The sequence below is a fragment of the Dermacentor albipictus genome, unplaced genomic scaffold, assembly GCF_038994185.2.
Source record: "Dermacentor albipictus isolate Rhodes 1998 colony unplaced genomic scaffold, USDA_Dalb.pri_finalv2 scaffold_16, whole genome shotgun sequence".
NCBI classification, from domain to species: Eukaryota; Metazoa; Arthropoda; class Arachnida; order Ixodida; family Ixodidae; genus Dermacentor; species Dermacentor albipictus.
Window position 1 is genome coordinate 7,442,837 of NW_027225570.1, and position 16,023 is coordinate 7,458,859.

Consider the following 16,023-nt stretch of genomic DNA (forward strand, 5'->3'; position numbering starts at 1 on the left):
AAACAGCTCCTTGCACAACACTCTAGAGACTTTTTACAATTATTTATGCCTTTAAAATTGGCCAAATTTCCATAAGTTTTAGCTTTTACTGCAGTTACCACCATTTTTGTATCTCGAATTGTGCCACGATTATCCCGGACTAGATTAGCCTTCAATACAAAAGGATAGACAGTTGGGCGAGTTGGTACGGTAACATGATCTTGGCTAGTAGCGCGAAGTGAATAAACTCATTGACTTGAATGTTCTCTCACAAGCCAAATTGCTCTTTTGCCTGAGGACAAGAAGGTTTTCAATGTGGGAATGTGTAACAAAAATTGTGAGATCTATATTTTGAGCTATATATTTGAATTTTAGCAGTGGGGAGTCAACTGGGGTTCTTTTTTTTTCTTTATAACTAATATGCTGAATATTGTATAGATTCAAAAATACTAGGTGCACGTGTGTGTATATATATATATATATACAGTCAAACCTCGATATATCGAACACGGATATATCGAATTATTGCGTATATCGAACACTTCTTATATCACGTGGAAAATCGCATGCATTTTTAATTTTTTATTTCGAACGGGGCCGGATGTAAAATGGATATATCGAACTCCGCCGCCCCAGACCAAGTGCGCTCTGTTGACAGGAGGCGAGCTTTCCCGCAACACTCTTGAAGATAGCAGCGGCGCGATGGGCGTTCCCAACTGCTGCGTACGACAGATCCCACATCGGTTGCGCCGAGGGCGCCATTTGAACGTAGCAGCGCACACACGCGGCGGCTTGGAGCCTGCCACAGCCGGTCTCGAGGGGAGCGCGCGCTCCCCTAGAGACCGGCCGTGAGCTAGCCCGGCCGCGTCAATCACGCGCGCCCGCGCCCCCGCCGTGCGCGCGTGATCGAGGTGGCCGTGGAGCTAGTTGGAGCGCTTTGTCGGTGCTGAGCCACACACCATGTGCACTGAGGACTTCGTTGGCGGTGACGACAGCACCGGAACAGTGGCGGAGTTAACAGACGTGAGATCGCGGCAGAAGTGACTGCTGAGCGGCCAAACGAAGACGCTGCCGAGGCTGATCCAGCAAGCGCTGATGTTGCCCCGCTCCCGACTGCAACTGAGGCTATAGCTGCTTTGGCCGTTGTACGCCGCTACTGCGGCGCAATAGAAGGCACTGGACCGTCTCTTGTGGACCGTTTGGACTATGTTGGGGACGCCGTGGTCAAGCACGCGGTTGCCAATATGAAGCAGGCTACGCTGCTTCAGTACTTTCAGCGAACGAAATAAATACTTTGTTTGAAGCTTCATGTGAGTATCTATTGCGCCACGATTGGTTAATTGATTGATTTGTGCTAGTTTTTGACGCGTTTTCTACGTGATTTTATATATCGAATTCTGGCTATATCGAACTATTTTGCGATCACCATGCTGTTCGATATATCGAGGTTCGACTGTATATATTTACATCTCCCAGCTCATATTTTACATGCACGTGGCATTTCACGAAAGAGCCAGTTCAACCCCTCAGCTCATCTTGAACAGTCATCCCTTTTTGGCTTATGACGAGCCCTCCTTGGCACAGCTACTTTGCCACCTTGTGAGTGTTTGTTACCTGCGGAGGACATAAAACCATGTTTTTTTTTTTTTCACAGCATAGATGGTGGCAAACATTTGTCATCATTGCTTTCATTGAGTGAGATTTTCCACACTAGCTAGCAGTAAGCATTAATGCAGCATATATACAGGTGTTCTGCTTGTGTGCCAAGGTCGCGCAAATCGCGTGAGTTTTTTTGCATGGCTAAAACAAACAATGCATCTTTTGTGTGGCCGGTTAATGCTGCACAGGCCTGTCACATGATTATAGTCAAAGCAACTGAGATGTCGAGTTTGTGCTACTTTTCCAGCGAGGCAGGGCTGGGAGGGGGGGGGGCAACAGCTGTGAACGACAGCGATTCAGAAGCCCCTGGCGGTGCACGGGCTGCAGTGGTGAAGCAGTGCTGCAGCTTCCACTGCTCTCGCTCAAATATGTCCGCTTATTTTTCACTAGGTTATTCTAAGGGAAAAGTCGGTCATTTATTCCTGTAAATGAATGTTTTGTTTTTTACTGCACAAGATTGACAGTGACAGTTCGTTGTTTTCAGCGTGTTATTGAAGCATTTTATGCCATAAAATAATTAAGCCATTATGGCACATTTTTTTTTAATGTTTCATCTAAGATAAATTAGAAGTACTTATTCGACTGCCATGACAGACAAAAAAAAAAAATTCCTCCATTGAAATGGCGGCATCAAGATGCTGTGACCGTGACAAAGTGCCGTGACCTAAATGCTACCTCTCCGCCCACAAGGAAGGTCCACCTGCAAAGAAGCAGCAGAGACGATGGTGAAGCAGGAGATCAACCTGGATCGGGCAACGGGACTGAAGTGAAAACCATAGGCCTATCAGAATGGCTGCCTGGCCAGTAAGACATCCTTGTTATCCGCCTAGAAATGAACGAAGAACTAGTAATGAGAAAAAGGAAAGTGCTTCGCTCCCAGATCATGCACCTATCAGTGCAGCGGAACAACAAATTGATGAAGGAGCTAATAGAGGATGGTTGCTCACAATGCAGGTGCAGGTTAAGGGAACAAGCGAAAGCCTGAACAGCACCAATGGACAAATTGAAAAATTTCTAACAGAAAATACTGCCAAAACTGAATTTGAAAAAATAATAGAGTATGACAGGAAAATAACCACAATCTTCTCCACAATATAGTTGAGGATTCGAGAGCCAGTACAGTTAGATTTGAACAACAGAACAAGGCAGGTGGCACCACCAGGTACACAAGACGATGCAAAGCAACTAGTTAAACTACCTAAGCTGCCACATTTCCTGCTTAAAGCTGGAAATGATAAAGTTTGGCGGGAGCACTTTGGAGTGGAATTGCTTCTGGCCTCAGTATGAGTCAACAGTTCACCTCAGACCTATGACGAGCAAGGGACAAAAGTTCAATTAGTATTTATTGGCATCTTTAACCAGAAAAGCAAAGTCTGCTATAGAAGGGCTTCAGACTCTGCAGAGAAAAATTATGATGATGCGATGAAACTACTATGAACAGCAGTCGGAAATCATGAACACTCAGTGGAGCTGCATATGAACGAGATGTTGAGAGAAAGTGAGGTCGGCACAAGAAACCAATGGTGAACTGCACACACAGAGTGCAGGTTAACACATTGGCAATCAAATCACTGCGAGTGGCGTCCGATTCGTGCCAATGTTGTTGACAGCGTTGAAAAGAGCACTTCCAGTGGAGTCGTCAGTGAAGTTCTAGTCGAAAGAAGAAATGAGAAGCAGCTCAGCCATGAAAGCTAGCGCACAAAGCAACACCACAGGAAAAGAATGTGAAGAAAAGCTGGACAGGCTTATGTCATTTCTGTGAGAGCAAATATCTTTACGGGAAGAAACACAGCGTGGACAGGAGAGGATAGTTGCAAAGCCAAAGAATAAAAGCAGACAGCTTCGAACTACTTCAAGCTTTTATAGCTCAGAAAACAGAAACTGCCTGTTCTTCAAGCAGAACAACCATGCAACAGAGGACTGTCATCGGAGCATTCCAGTGACGAAAAAAAAGGCCATTCTTACCAAGAATAGAGCATGTTTCAAATGCACCCGGCCAAAACACACCGCAAGTATTTCTAGAGCAAGAGTGAAATGCAAGCAATGCAATCATGCCACATGCATGCCACATCAGTGTGTAGAATGGTGTGTCAAAAGAAGGCAGGAGAGGCCACAACATGGCAAGCAGAAGCAACAATGTCTACTCTACACGCAGCTGAAAATCTAAAGCATGTGTTTTTGCAGGCAGCTGTAGCTTGGATAGGGAGACAAAAAGGTGGCCGACATTGCCATTTGTTATTGGACATTTATTGAAGCTGGCTTAGCAAAAGAAATGGGTGCGAAGATAATACGACAGGAAAGGCTAATGATTAGTTTGTTGGGAGGAAACAAAAAAATTCGAGTTATTGAAAGTTTTGCAAGTAACTGTAGCAACATGAGAAAACAAAATCAGCTACGGTAATCGAAGCTCTACAAGTTGACGTCATATCTCACAGTTGTCTACCTGCTCCAGATCAGAAAGCCAACGAGGAAATGAAAACTAAAGCTAGAAGTGGTAGATGACAGAACCGAGACTGCAACAGATGCCATGAGGCTGCTCATCGGCTCAGATTATTATTGGGAGTTCTTTACTTGTACAACAACAAAAATCTAAAGCAGACTGACGGCTGTCAAGGCAATACTGGGTTGGTTATTCCAAGGTTCATTGGAGCAAACCAAAACAAAATTAAATCAAGCCCGAAATCAAGCAATCATGTTTCTGAATGTTGAGGCTGTGGAAACAAAACTTCAGTAAGAGCTACAAAGGTTTTAGAGCTTGAAATCAATGTGGATCGCAAAACATAGTTGAATACTACAGAAGCTGAAATTGTGGAAGAATACAAGAATGAGATAGTACAACTAAACGGTCACTTTCAAGTCAGCTTGCCATGGAAAGAAAATGTTAACTTAGAAATCAACAAGGAAAATGCAATGCAAAGACTCCTCCAACTGATGAAAACTTCAAAGAAAAATGAAGACATGCTGCATTGCTAGGATCAAGCAGTCCCAGAATACATGACCTTGGGAGTCGTGGAAGAGGTTTAGGAATACTCGGAACCATTGACTACGCTGTGTTACTAGTACATGCCACATCTGCCGCTTCTGCGTAGCCCCGCTCTGGAAAAGCAAATCCTGGCTGTCCGGCGTGCCCGCGACCGGGCCGGTGGGCTAGACCTGCCGGTCCTGACGTGGGACTAGCCGGGTGCGCGACGAGTTCGCGTCCTCGCCGGACCTACAATAAATGTTTCTTCACTCACTCACTCACTCACATCACATGGTTACTCTAGAGGAGCGAGCCACGACTAAGGTTCGTGTAATATTCAGTGCCTCTTCACGCATGCGGAAAGGCATGTGATTAACCCATGGCAGAGTGCATAAACGCAACTGTATGAGGACGTAGAAAGAAACAGATACACAGGCACAGCGCTTCACTTTCAACTATAGATTTTATTTTCGCATGCATCGATAAATATAAACCGTATGAACGAAAACAAACACAACAGCTGTTACGTTTGTTTCCGCTCGTACGGTGTACATTTATCGATGCGTGTGAAAATAAAATCAATAGTTGAAAGTGAAGCGCTGTGCCTGTGTATCTGTTTCTTTCTACGTCCTCGTACAGTCGCGCTTATACACTCCTACCATGCATTCTAACCAACTAGCCCGCCAATTTGTTTTAACCAAATGTCATTAACACTTTTCTGTCCATGGAAAAATATGCACTTTTTTGGGTAGTCTGGCCAACAATTTTATTTATTGCTACAGCTTAATATTAGAACGTGTAGTATCAGTTTCTAGAAGGAATGCGGTTTCTAATGCTATTATTTTCAAGCAAACATTTATTAACTATTCTTCAAACAAAAATTATTTGATAGATTTGTAATGAAAACGAGAAAACTCAGTAAAAACATCGATGCGGCTTTGCACCAAGAGGACAGAAAAAAATTTCGAGATATACATTTTGAACAAAAAGACTACATACAACATTGCTGCAAATATGAGTTTTCCATGTTAGAAGTTCTTTATATACAAATGAAAATGTATTTCTCGGCTGCAGCTTTATCAACATCCTACGCAATAATTGCATGAATGTGCGGGCTAAAAAATTTAATTCGCTCAGTGGTTGCTAAACTACGTGCCTTAGCAGAACGTTTCATGTGCAGCGTGCTCATTGTCACGGATCTCCTCCGGAGAACACTCTGGCTGAAAGAATGGACTAGGCGACAGGTGTACGCACACAGATGCACATTTAATACAACCCATGCAACACATACACCAGCACACAAACCTAACAAAACTAACACAAAATACAAAGGCTATCAGTACACACGACCCGGTAACACTGCTACTAGCGTTCTACTGTTAGTGGTTGGCATTCGTGCTCACGTCTGGTTCGGTGCGGATGTGCCGTGGTATGGGTCCCATAGCCGGCATCGGAGTGGCGTTCGACGTTCTAGGGCTGGCGTCGTTGGCTGCGCCGCACATGCTCCCAGTCCAAATGCCTGTGGAGGTGTGGCCGATGTTGGCATTGGGGCACCACCCGGAAGAGTAGCAACAGCGCTGGAGACACCCCTGGCCGTAGCAGATGGTAGGGTCCTCCGTGGACTCCTCTGAATGAGCTCAGGAACGGCAGGAAGTCTGCGGTGCGAAGCCGTAGAACGCGAGCTCACCGGAGCAGTAGCCGGCGTCGCTCTCTTCCGGTCGAACCATCCCTGACCCGCCGAGTCTCCGCTGCTTTGTTTTCCCCCCGTGTCTCGCCCTTCCTCGCCCTTTTATAGCCTTCATGTTAGTCCATGTAATCCTTCTCTTCGTCTTCCTTCTCTTCTCCACCAATCATCGCTTTCCATCTCACCGGATACTTCTCTTCTCCACCAATCATCTCTTGTCACCTCACTGAGTACTTCTTCTTTATCTTCTTCAGTCTTCGGTTAACCCACGTCATCCTTAACGCCATCCTCGTCGTCTTCTTGAAACTTGTCTTAATTTATAATTTTATTTTAGCCTCCCTCTTATATGCGACACCCATGTCCCACTGTGGTTTGTGTGTCGTCAGTATGCATACAGTGTTCCATTTATCAGTTTTATATCATTTGTATTAGTTTCGTATCATTTTACGGAGTTCAATAAAAACACTGCCTCCTAGTCATAGCTAACCGTCTCTTTGTCATTTTGTTGTTGTCATGGTGGCATCCCACAAGGCGGGGCATTGAGCCCTATTTCTTTGACTTAATTATGGTTGGCCTTGTTAATATGTCACACAGGACAATTCACCTATCAATGTACGCTGGTGATATTTGTCTTTGGTCTTCTGTGGTGACTAGTCTTCAAGTGCACGCAAGAATTCACCGGGCAGCCACTCGAACTTGTTCGTATCTTCGCAAACAAGGCCTTAGTGTGTCGATCGAAAAATGTGCCTTAATAATGTTTACGCACAAACCCATGGCTCCTGTGTCTCTCTATGACCAGGGTACCAAATACCAGAAGTCTCACCGCTCCTTTGGTGTGATTATTGACAGGGACCTTTCACGGAGCCCCTAATGCATCTACTTTAAGAGGAGACTAATTTCTATTGTACATGTAAGGAGTTTCCTGTGCGGAAAAACCTGGGGCACGTCGGCATGGCCCATGCTGCAGCTGTACAGAGTACTGTTTCTGGGCGTTTTACGGTACAGCTTGCCAGTTTTCGCTACATGTAAAACCAACATTCATACCCTCGAAAGCTTGCAAGACCAGGCTCTACAAGCATGTCTTGGACTACGACGATGCGCCTCGACTCGCATAACAATCGGGATTGCTTTAGACAATACTTGGTTCCAATAAATATAATGATTGACAGCATTAGAGCACACATTCGACATATGTGTCACGTACCCAGTCACTATATTGCTGCTTTGCCAGCACAAAGACCTCGAGCCACGTCATTTTCCAAACTTGTTGCGACATATCAAGGCTACCTTCTGTCGGGCTTTACACCAGCAGCAAGATTACTGTGTGCCTCTCTGGTGCCTGTGACAGCCACAAGTACGCCTCACGATTTCGGAAATTACGAAGAAAACCCGTCAAAACCCGGCGAGTTGTGCCCCAGGCCGCCAGGCCAACGCTACCCCTGAGGCTTGCGACCCATATGCAACAACAGGTGCCAGCGGTGAAATTGCAACAACTGTTTGCCAGTGGTGAGATCGCAACAACGGAGGCCAGCAGCGAAGATATGCGGTTGACTGTATGCTGAGCAGCACAACGACCATCCGGGAGCAGTGCAACGAGCCCTGTGTGATGACTGGTTGCCTGCAGCGAAACGACTGCGCTGAATTCTTGGCTGCGAGGTTTGGTGAGTGCGGGACTTTCTTCTTCTGAGTTTTGCCAGGCTTTTGTTAGTGTCATAAACAGAGCTGGTAATTGTGGTTGTCGTTGCTGCCGGGTTAGTTTGCGGCAAGACAATAGTAGGCAGTAGAGAAAGCAGCATTCAGAGTAGCCATGGATTGGAAGTCGTTGCGCAAACCGAAATTGCTGGAGCTTGCAAGAGAGTTGGGTCTGGATGTCTCAGACAAACTCAGAAAACCAGAACTGCTAAGGGCTATTCTTGAGTTAGAAGCTGAGGATGGCGAGCTGTCGGAATGCCTTGAGACCATTGAGGAGAGGGAGACGGCAAAAAGACAGGAGCGGGACCGTCAACACGCTTTGGAAATGAAGCGTCTCGAGATAGAGATGGAACGCGCTCGTAATGGAAGTCGGGCACACGGTGCAGGAGAACGAGTATCATTCAAAATGACTGACCTGATGTGGCCGTTTAAGCTTGGAGAGGACATTGGTTTGTTCCTGGTTAACTTTGAGCGAACGTACGAGAAGCAGGGGTTCTCTCGGGAAACGTGGCCACAGCGCTTGCTCACTTTGTTACCCGGCGAGGCGGCCGAGGTATTCGCTAGCATGAAGAGAGAAGAGGCAGAGGATTTCGACCAAGTGAAATCGAGTCTGCTAAAGAAGTACAGGCTGTCAGTGGAGGCGTTCTGTCAGAAGTTTCGGGAAAATGAGAAAGGCAGAAGTGAGTCATATACAGAGTTTGCCTACAGGCTTATGTCAAACATGCAGGAGTGGCTCAAAGAAAAAGTGTTTGGTGACCACGAGAAAGTTCTGCAGTGTTTCGGGCTGTAACAGTTTTATAGTCGGTTACCTGAGAACGTGCGGTACTGGGTCTTGAATAGGCCAGACGTTAGTACGGTGGCTAGAGCCGCTGAGCTAGCCGAAGAGTTTGTGACGCGTCGGGCTCGCGGAGCTAAGAACGGTCAAAAGGGTGAATTTGGCTCCAAGTTTGAGAGGCCGAAGTTCACACCCATGAGAGCAAGGGGCGACACACGTAGTGCGGATGCGAGTGAAAGCAGTCGGACCGAACGTAAGGAGACGGCGGCAGCCGAAGCCGAACGCAGAAAGCGGTTCGAGAGGAGGCAAGTGCGCGTGTGTTATACGTGTCAGAAGCCGGGTCACAAAGCAAAAGTCGTGTTTTTGTCATTATGCAGCACTGACGAGAACATGAAGCTTTTCGAGCCTTACATGCGAGACCTCCTCGTGAACGGGAAAGAGTGCCGAGTGCTTCGTGATTCCGCAGCTACAATGGATGTAGTTCACCCCTCTTACGTAGAACCCGATATGTTCACGGGTGAGTGCGCATGGATCAAGCAAGCCGTGGAAGCTCATAGCATGTGTCTGCCCGTAGCAAAAGTGCTTATTGAAGGACCTTTCGGAGCACTTGAGACGGAGGCCGCAGTGTCATCTATGCTGCCCCCCCAGTACCCGTACCTATTTTTGAACAGGTCCGATCACCTCCTGCGCGAGAAGGGGCTTTTGTTTGGTGAGGCTAGCGTTCAGGCCTTAACCAGATCGAAGGTTCGGGAGCTCGCTGCAAAGGCGGTAGTTGCGGGGCCAACATTGTCGAACAATGAGAAAGGGTCAGAGGCGCAGCAAGCTGATATTCAGAGCACGTCCGAACTGAATAAAATTGAGCCTGTAGCATTGAAGGCACCAGATACTGGAGAGGAAATGCCCGACACGGGAAAGTTAGAAGAGCTATCTGCAAATTTGCTCATCGCGCCTACGTCAGACGGACTTAATAGGTTGCTAAAAGTCAGCTGGTCGGCTTTGATAGCCGAGCAAAAAAAGGATGCCAGCCTAGAAAACATGCACTGCAATGTCAAGGGAGGTATCGCCAAGAAAAATGCTCGTTTTGTGGAAAGAAGTGGAGTCCTGTACCGGAAGTATCTAGACCGCAGGGGAGTGGAGTTCGATCAGCTGATCGTGCCTCAGTGCTACCGTCAGGATCTGTTGCGCTTGTCGCATGGAGGTTCGTGGTCCGGACACCTAGGAGTTAAGAAGACTAAGGACCGTCTCTTGCAAGAGTACTATTGGCCAGGGTGTTTTCGGGACGCAGACCACTTTGTAAGGACATGTGACACCTGTCAGCGGGTGGGCAAACCACGGGACAAATCGAGGGCGCCGTTGAAGTTGGTACCTATCATTACGGAGCCTTCTAGACGGCTCGTTATTGATACAGTGGGACCTCTGCCGGTAACAGCCACGGGGTACAGACACATTTTGACTGTGATCTGCCCAGCGACAAAGTTCCCTGAAGCCGTGCCGCTTAAAGAACTCAGCTCAGTTGAGATAGTCAATGCACTACTGTCCACATTTGCGCGAGTTGGTTTTCCTGCGGAAATCCAGTCAGATCAGGGCACAGTGTTTACTAGCGCTTTGACGACAGCCTTTCTCGAAAGGTGCGGGGTAAAGCTGTTACACAGCTAAGTGTACCACCCACAGTCGAATTCTGACGAGAAGCTCCACTCCGTCATGAAGCGCGTGTTGAGAGCATTGTGGTTTGAACAACAAACTGACTGGGAGCTGTGTCTGCCTGGGGTGATGTTTGCATTAAGGACGGCGCCACATGCGGCTACGGGGTTTTCACCAGCTGAGCTGGTGTACGGTCGCTCGCTGCGGTCTCCGCTTCGCATGCTTCGAGACGGATCACTGCCCTCTCCAATGGCTGCAGACCATCTCTTCCATAAATGGCCGCCTCCTGTGCTAGAGCCTCACTTTGCAACAATATTCCTTTGAGGTGCGTTACAAAAAGGGGAGTCTCAACGGTAACGCCGATGGCTTAAGTCGAGGCCCCTAACGTAGGAATCAGCCTCAAAGTTGTTTGTTACTGATGTTTCGCTTCCTGAGGCTGGATTTTTAACATATTGCCTTTGTTTAGTGTTTCAAAGTCATGACGTGCTTTCTAGTGCAATTTTCCAATTTGTGGACGCATTCTGAGTGCTGCTAGACTACTGTAAGGAACTAGGCAGTAGTATAAAAGGGGAAAGAGCCTGGCATGGCTTAGTGAGGGTTGTTTCGTGCTTGCTGACTGAGCGGTTGAGTTTCTGCGTAGTTCTAACGCTTGCTGGGAACGAGAACAAAAACGGCAACTCTTCCGAAGTCACTTTGCAGTGTCCTGTGTGAACCTGAACGTGAGAACGAGGCCTTTTCTGTGCGCTGCGCTCAAGAAACGCCGAGGGACGACCGACTTCGGTTACGAGCATCATCGAGCGACATCCCTCTGGACAGCGGATGCAGTCCCCTGACCATCGGAATCTCCTTCTCCCGGCGGGGCGGTCTGTTACGTTTCGCCTACGACACGCGGTATAGCCGGCGCGGATGCAACGGATGCCGGAGCTTCGTTCAAAGCGGTGGACATTTTGGCCCGTTCAGCGCTGCCGCAACGCCTCCCCGCCAAGCGCGTCCAGGCATGTTTCAATGCCATGTGTCTTCGTGAGTGCGTGTGTGCGTGTGTGCATGTTGGTGCCCACGCTTGTCAAAGCGCGGCAGCCGGAGAGAGGAGCTCCCCAAGTGTGAAGCGAGGAGGTCTGACCGGCGCCGGCCCGGCGGATGCGTCACTACTCGTCTCAACGTGCCCGAGCGACGCCGTCACGTGCTCTCCATCCAGAGCCGTTCCTTCTTGCCCTCAACTCCGAGAGTATAAAAGCAGCTGCCCCCGGACGCCAAGAGAGAGGCTCCTATTTCTTCCGTCGAGTAACGTGCTCTCCCGTCTCTCCACTTCGGTCGACCTGACCGGTCGCTCTTTTGCGATGCTAGAATAAACAAGTTGTTCTGTTAGCAGTCGACTCATGCTTTGCCAGGACCTTCGGATGCTTCCAGTTGTGCCCCAGGCCGCCAGGCCAACGCTACCCTTGAGGCTTGCGACCCATATGCAACACCGCTCGAAGCACTGTATGTACGCTTTGAGTTTGTCATGGCTCTTGAGAGAGGAATAAGCTTGTGGGGACTTCTAAATGCTTCACCGCTGTTTTTCCCGTGTTCTCTACCGGTTTCAACCGTCCCAGATGCATGCTCTGCAAGACATCTAGTCTTCATCAGAGTTCGTTCCATTGTTAGTTGAGCGATCTCCTATTCATAGGCTACTCGCGCTACTTCCCTGTTCTCAGCTCGCTTATCGCGCTCTCTGTTATGCTACTCATCAGTCCACTCTCTTAGTTCTTTACCTGACAAGCCAAGCTCCTTGCCTATCGGAATAAATTTCTCCCAGTCCATTTCTGGCCACTGTACACAAGCGAAGTGTGGCTCTTGAGGATGTATTTAGAGCTTAGTCCTGTCGCAGATGCCAGAAATTGTAGTGTTTAGGACTATTCAGCACTTTTCTAGTGCGCAGTGATGCAGAAGAAATACAGAGTCATTTAGGTGCATGTATAAAAATCAAAGCAACCTTTAAAATATATATATACAGAGAGTTGATAACCTGTGTAACGGCAGTCAGTGTGTCCACACACATGCAGCACACGGGAATAAACGGACTGAAACAGGCCCGTCTTTTATGGCTCAAGGTTCGGTCGTCACGGCACTGTGGGTTCACCCGTGCTAAAGCTGGCTGCGATGACGACACACTCAGGAGCCGCAGCGGCAGCACCCAGGGGATGCCTTGTTCCGCGCGGCCTCGGTGTCTGGCTCAGACGCCACTCACGACCGATGTGCTACAGTTGCACGTCCAGCATGGCCTCGGTGCCCAGCTCGTACACCGCTCACAATCCATGCGTGGCGGTTGCACATGAGGACCGCATCCAGCATAGCAACATCTGTGCCAGACTGTAACGCTGCTCGGCACAGCTCAGGTGCGGCAGCTCAGGGACCGGCGGCCCTCAGGTCAGCCAGCGTCTCGAGTACTGGCAGCAGGAGCAATCTAGTTCCTCAGACGTTGCTGTCCATGCTTGGCTCCGCGATCCTCTGCACCTTGCCACGGACATCTTGCCTGGCAGGAACGCTTGCCTCATTCACCCCAGGCGCTCGGAACTGCTGCCCGCCTGGTTTGAACACTGCGAGATTGCGCCTCCTCCCCCGTGCTTGTGCACGCATTCCCTTCTTCGTTCTTCACGGAGCTTGGGTAGCCTCTCCGATCTTCTAGCGGCACCTCGCAGCACTTACATCTGACAAACGCTAATTGTGTTAAGTATTTTGGCGCAAATAGCGTTGTACTGTGGGATTGTTGGTATGGCATCTTGGAATACTATGTATTGTAGCACATACAGACAAGAAAACACGAAGGCGCACAAAAGATGCAGGCACAGCAACATAGCGCCGTGTCTGTGTCTTTTTCCGTGCGCCTTTTTGCGTCCTTGCCTGCATCCAGTTCAATAGTATTCCAAGTTGCAGGTAACCATTGCTCCGGTTTGCAGATTTCCACAGAATGTGTTTCCCTGTGAATGTTCTTGCATATAAAATGCTCCTCTCAGTGAGCGTGATGTCTAGCACTTTAACGTTTTCCCTCTCTCCACAGAGTTGGACCAGTCTGAGAAGCTGACGCAGGCCCGCTCCTTGCTGCTGGAGCGGCTGCCAGAGGACAACTACGAGCTGCTCAAGTACATTGTCGAGTTTCTGGCCAAGGTCAGCACTGTTTCACTGCTAAGCACAAAGTCTTGCAGGTTCAATTCCTGGCTTCAGGGGCCGCATATCGATGGGGGTGCGAGGACATCCACGTGCTTAGTGCCGCATGATCTTGTCAAAATCATCCGAATCTCCCCTCTTAATCAATCAGATTACAGATTACATGCAATCAGATTACACAAAGTTCGGTCACAGACAGCGGACAGAACCATCGATAACATTCCAGAAACTTCCGATACATGCAGGCGCGTTTCTCACGGTTGTTTCTCACGGGGCCGCAGCAATGATGAAGAGAGCAATAGTGGCTCTGCTGCAGCTGGACAACATAAATGAGAAGGATGATGACCCCAATTTCGCTTTGCCAACGTTCAACGATGGTCGCTTCGCTGTTTTTAATGAATACCTTCACAGCCCCAAACTCTCTCTGCCTATCTATCTGTGATTGACATGAGACGTGTGCATGCTTGCAGGCCATGCTCACTAAGCTCCCCTTCAGTCTCATTCAGCCAAGAGAGCAAGAAATAGAGGGAGAGATTGACTGTCCGTATACTTAGCATAGGTCGGCTGTGAAGGAGAATACTCACTCACACCCACTCACATAATTTTTCCAGGCCTGGCACTCACTGGCACTCACTCGCACTCACCTCCGCTCACACTCACTGGCACTCACTCACACTCGCATTCAATTCCACTCACACTCACTGGCACTCACCTCCCCTCACACTCACTGGCACTCACCTCCACTCACACTCACTGGCACTAACTCACGCTTGCACTCCCGCCTTTGAAATTAGTGTGAGTGAGTGCACTCATGAGGGAGTGCACCGACCTATGCAAATATGCTTCACATCACTTTTGAAGTAAGCCATGTGTCACTTTTTCATTGTGCTTTCTTTCTGATCCATCTGTGCAGGTGATAGACCGGAGTGATCTGAACAAAATGACTGCATCCAACCTCGCGATTGTCTTTGGCCCAAACCTACTGTGGTCTCGCCAGGAGCAGGCCTCGCTGAGTTCTATTACCCACATCAACCAGTTCACCGAGTACATCCTAAGGAACCAACACCTTCTGTTCAGCAAGTGAGCTCGTGGGTGCAAGCAAGCCACACTGGCTATAAGTAAGCCGCCAAGTGGCGTCTGCATGGCATCTGCCACAAGCATCGTCTGCTCTGCTATGTCCATCCCAAAGATCTTTGCTCTGCCAAAATGGAGCTGTAGAACAGCGTCCACACTGCATCAATGGAGGAGCAGACAACTGTGCATCGTCTGCTTTAGAAACATGCTCCACATGTCTTCTGCTCCGCTGTTCACACGCTAGACATTCCACTGCACTGGAACCAAGCTGTGCGTTCCCGCAACATTGAGTGCTTGTAAATTTGTCAATAGATGAATGCTTGTTATTAGTTAAACACCTGAAATGAATCTGAAGTGTTCAGTATATAATCTGCAGTGTGTTTGGAGTTTTACTGCCGGAGCGTTAGCAGTTCTCCTATCGTGTTGCTTGTGAGTAAGACACAAGCTTTGATTGCTGCTTGACATTAGCAACAGGTGCCATGTTGTAGCATGTTTCTCTGACATCCATGCCATGCTACTGCAAATCAATCACTGTGCTCTTTGTGTGACCGGCTGTTCTAGTAGGATGAATGAAGCGTGGCAGTTGACATGTGTGCTGGTAGCAAGGGACATTGTGTGAATCTGGTGTCTCAGCATTCTCTGCTTGTACCGTCCGAGTGGCCATGCCCACATGCTCAGTTTATAGATTACACATAAGTTTGTTAGAACCCCTCACTGAATCTTGTGGTGCAATGTCGCGGCCTTTACTTAAACAATTTTCTCTCATGCAGCAAAAATAATGCACAAGCATAACAGTGTGTGCTCTCTATCTCTGTAGTGTTTCTCACAAAAGCTCTTAGCTCTTGCTTTTGCGGTATTGATTGTTGATATCAATCTTCCTGCCACCAGCCACAGGTTCCAAGTCTGCTCGCTCGTACCAACCTGCCGTGGTTGCTCAGTGGCTATGGTGCTGGGCTGCTGAGCACGAGGTCGCGGGATTGAATCCCAGCAACGCTGGCCGCATTTCGATGGGGGCGAAATGCGAAAACATCCTTGTACTTACATTTAGGTGCATGTTAAAGAACCCCTGGTGGTCGAAATTTCCGGAGTCCTCCACTATGGCATGCTTCATAATCAGTAAGTGGTTTTGGCTCGTAAAACCCCATAATTTAATTTTTTTTTGCCTTGTACCAGTCTTCTGATGCATTTCACACTGCTGTGTCAGATGTATACAGTGCATGGATTGTTTATTGGGCTTTTTCGAACATTGGCATGCCAGGCTTTACTGCTACTATTAACATTACAGGCAGAGTCTCAATGGAAATTTTATGGTATGGTACAAAAGGTACATGCACTATTTTGGAAAAATTTAACTCAGGCTGAAACATTCATATCAGAACATCAAGTTCAAAAGGTTCTGCTTAAGATATGGGA

The 16,023-nt window shown here is 48.1% G+C and overlaps 1 protein-coding gene across 5 annotated transcripts in view; it reads left to right on the forward strand.

The window, feature by feature from the left end:
* LOC135901674 (rho GTPase-activating protein 1-like) overlaps nucleotides 1-15,475 on the forward strand; it is a 148,747-nt gene extending 133,272 nt beyond the window's left edge. For all 5 annotated transcript variants that reach the window (XM_065431516.1, XM_065431515.1, XM_065431514.1 and 2 more), the window contains 2 exons: nucleotides 13,430-13,536; nucleotides 14,450-15,475. In XM_065431516.1, coding sequence (XP_065287588.1) covers nucleotides 13,430-13,536; nucleotides 14,450-14,620 — 278 coding nt within the window. In that variant the 3' untranslated portion in view covers nucleotides 14,621-15,475. The remainder of the gene's footprint in view (nucleotides 1-13,429; nucleotides 13,537-14,449) is intronic.
* The last annotated feature ends 548 nt before the right edge of the window (nucleotides 15,476-16,023 follow it).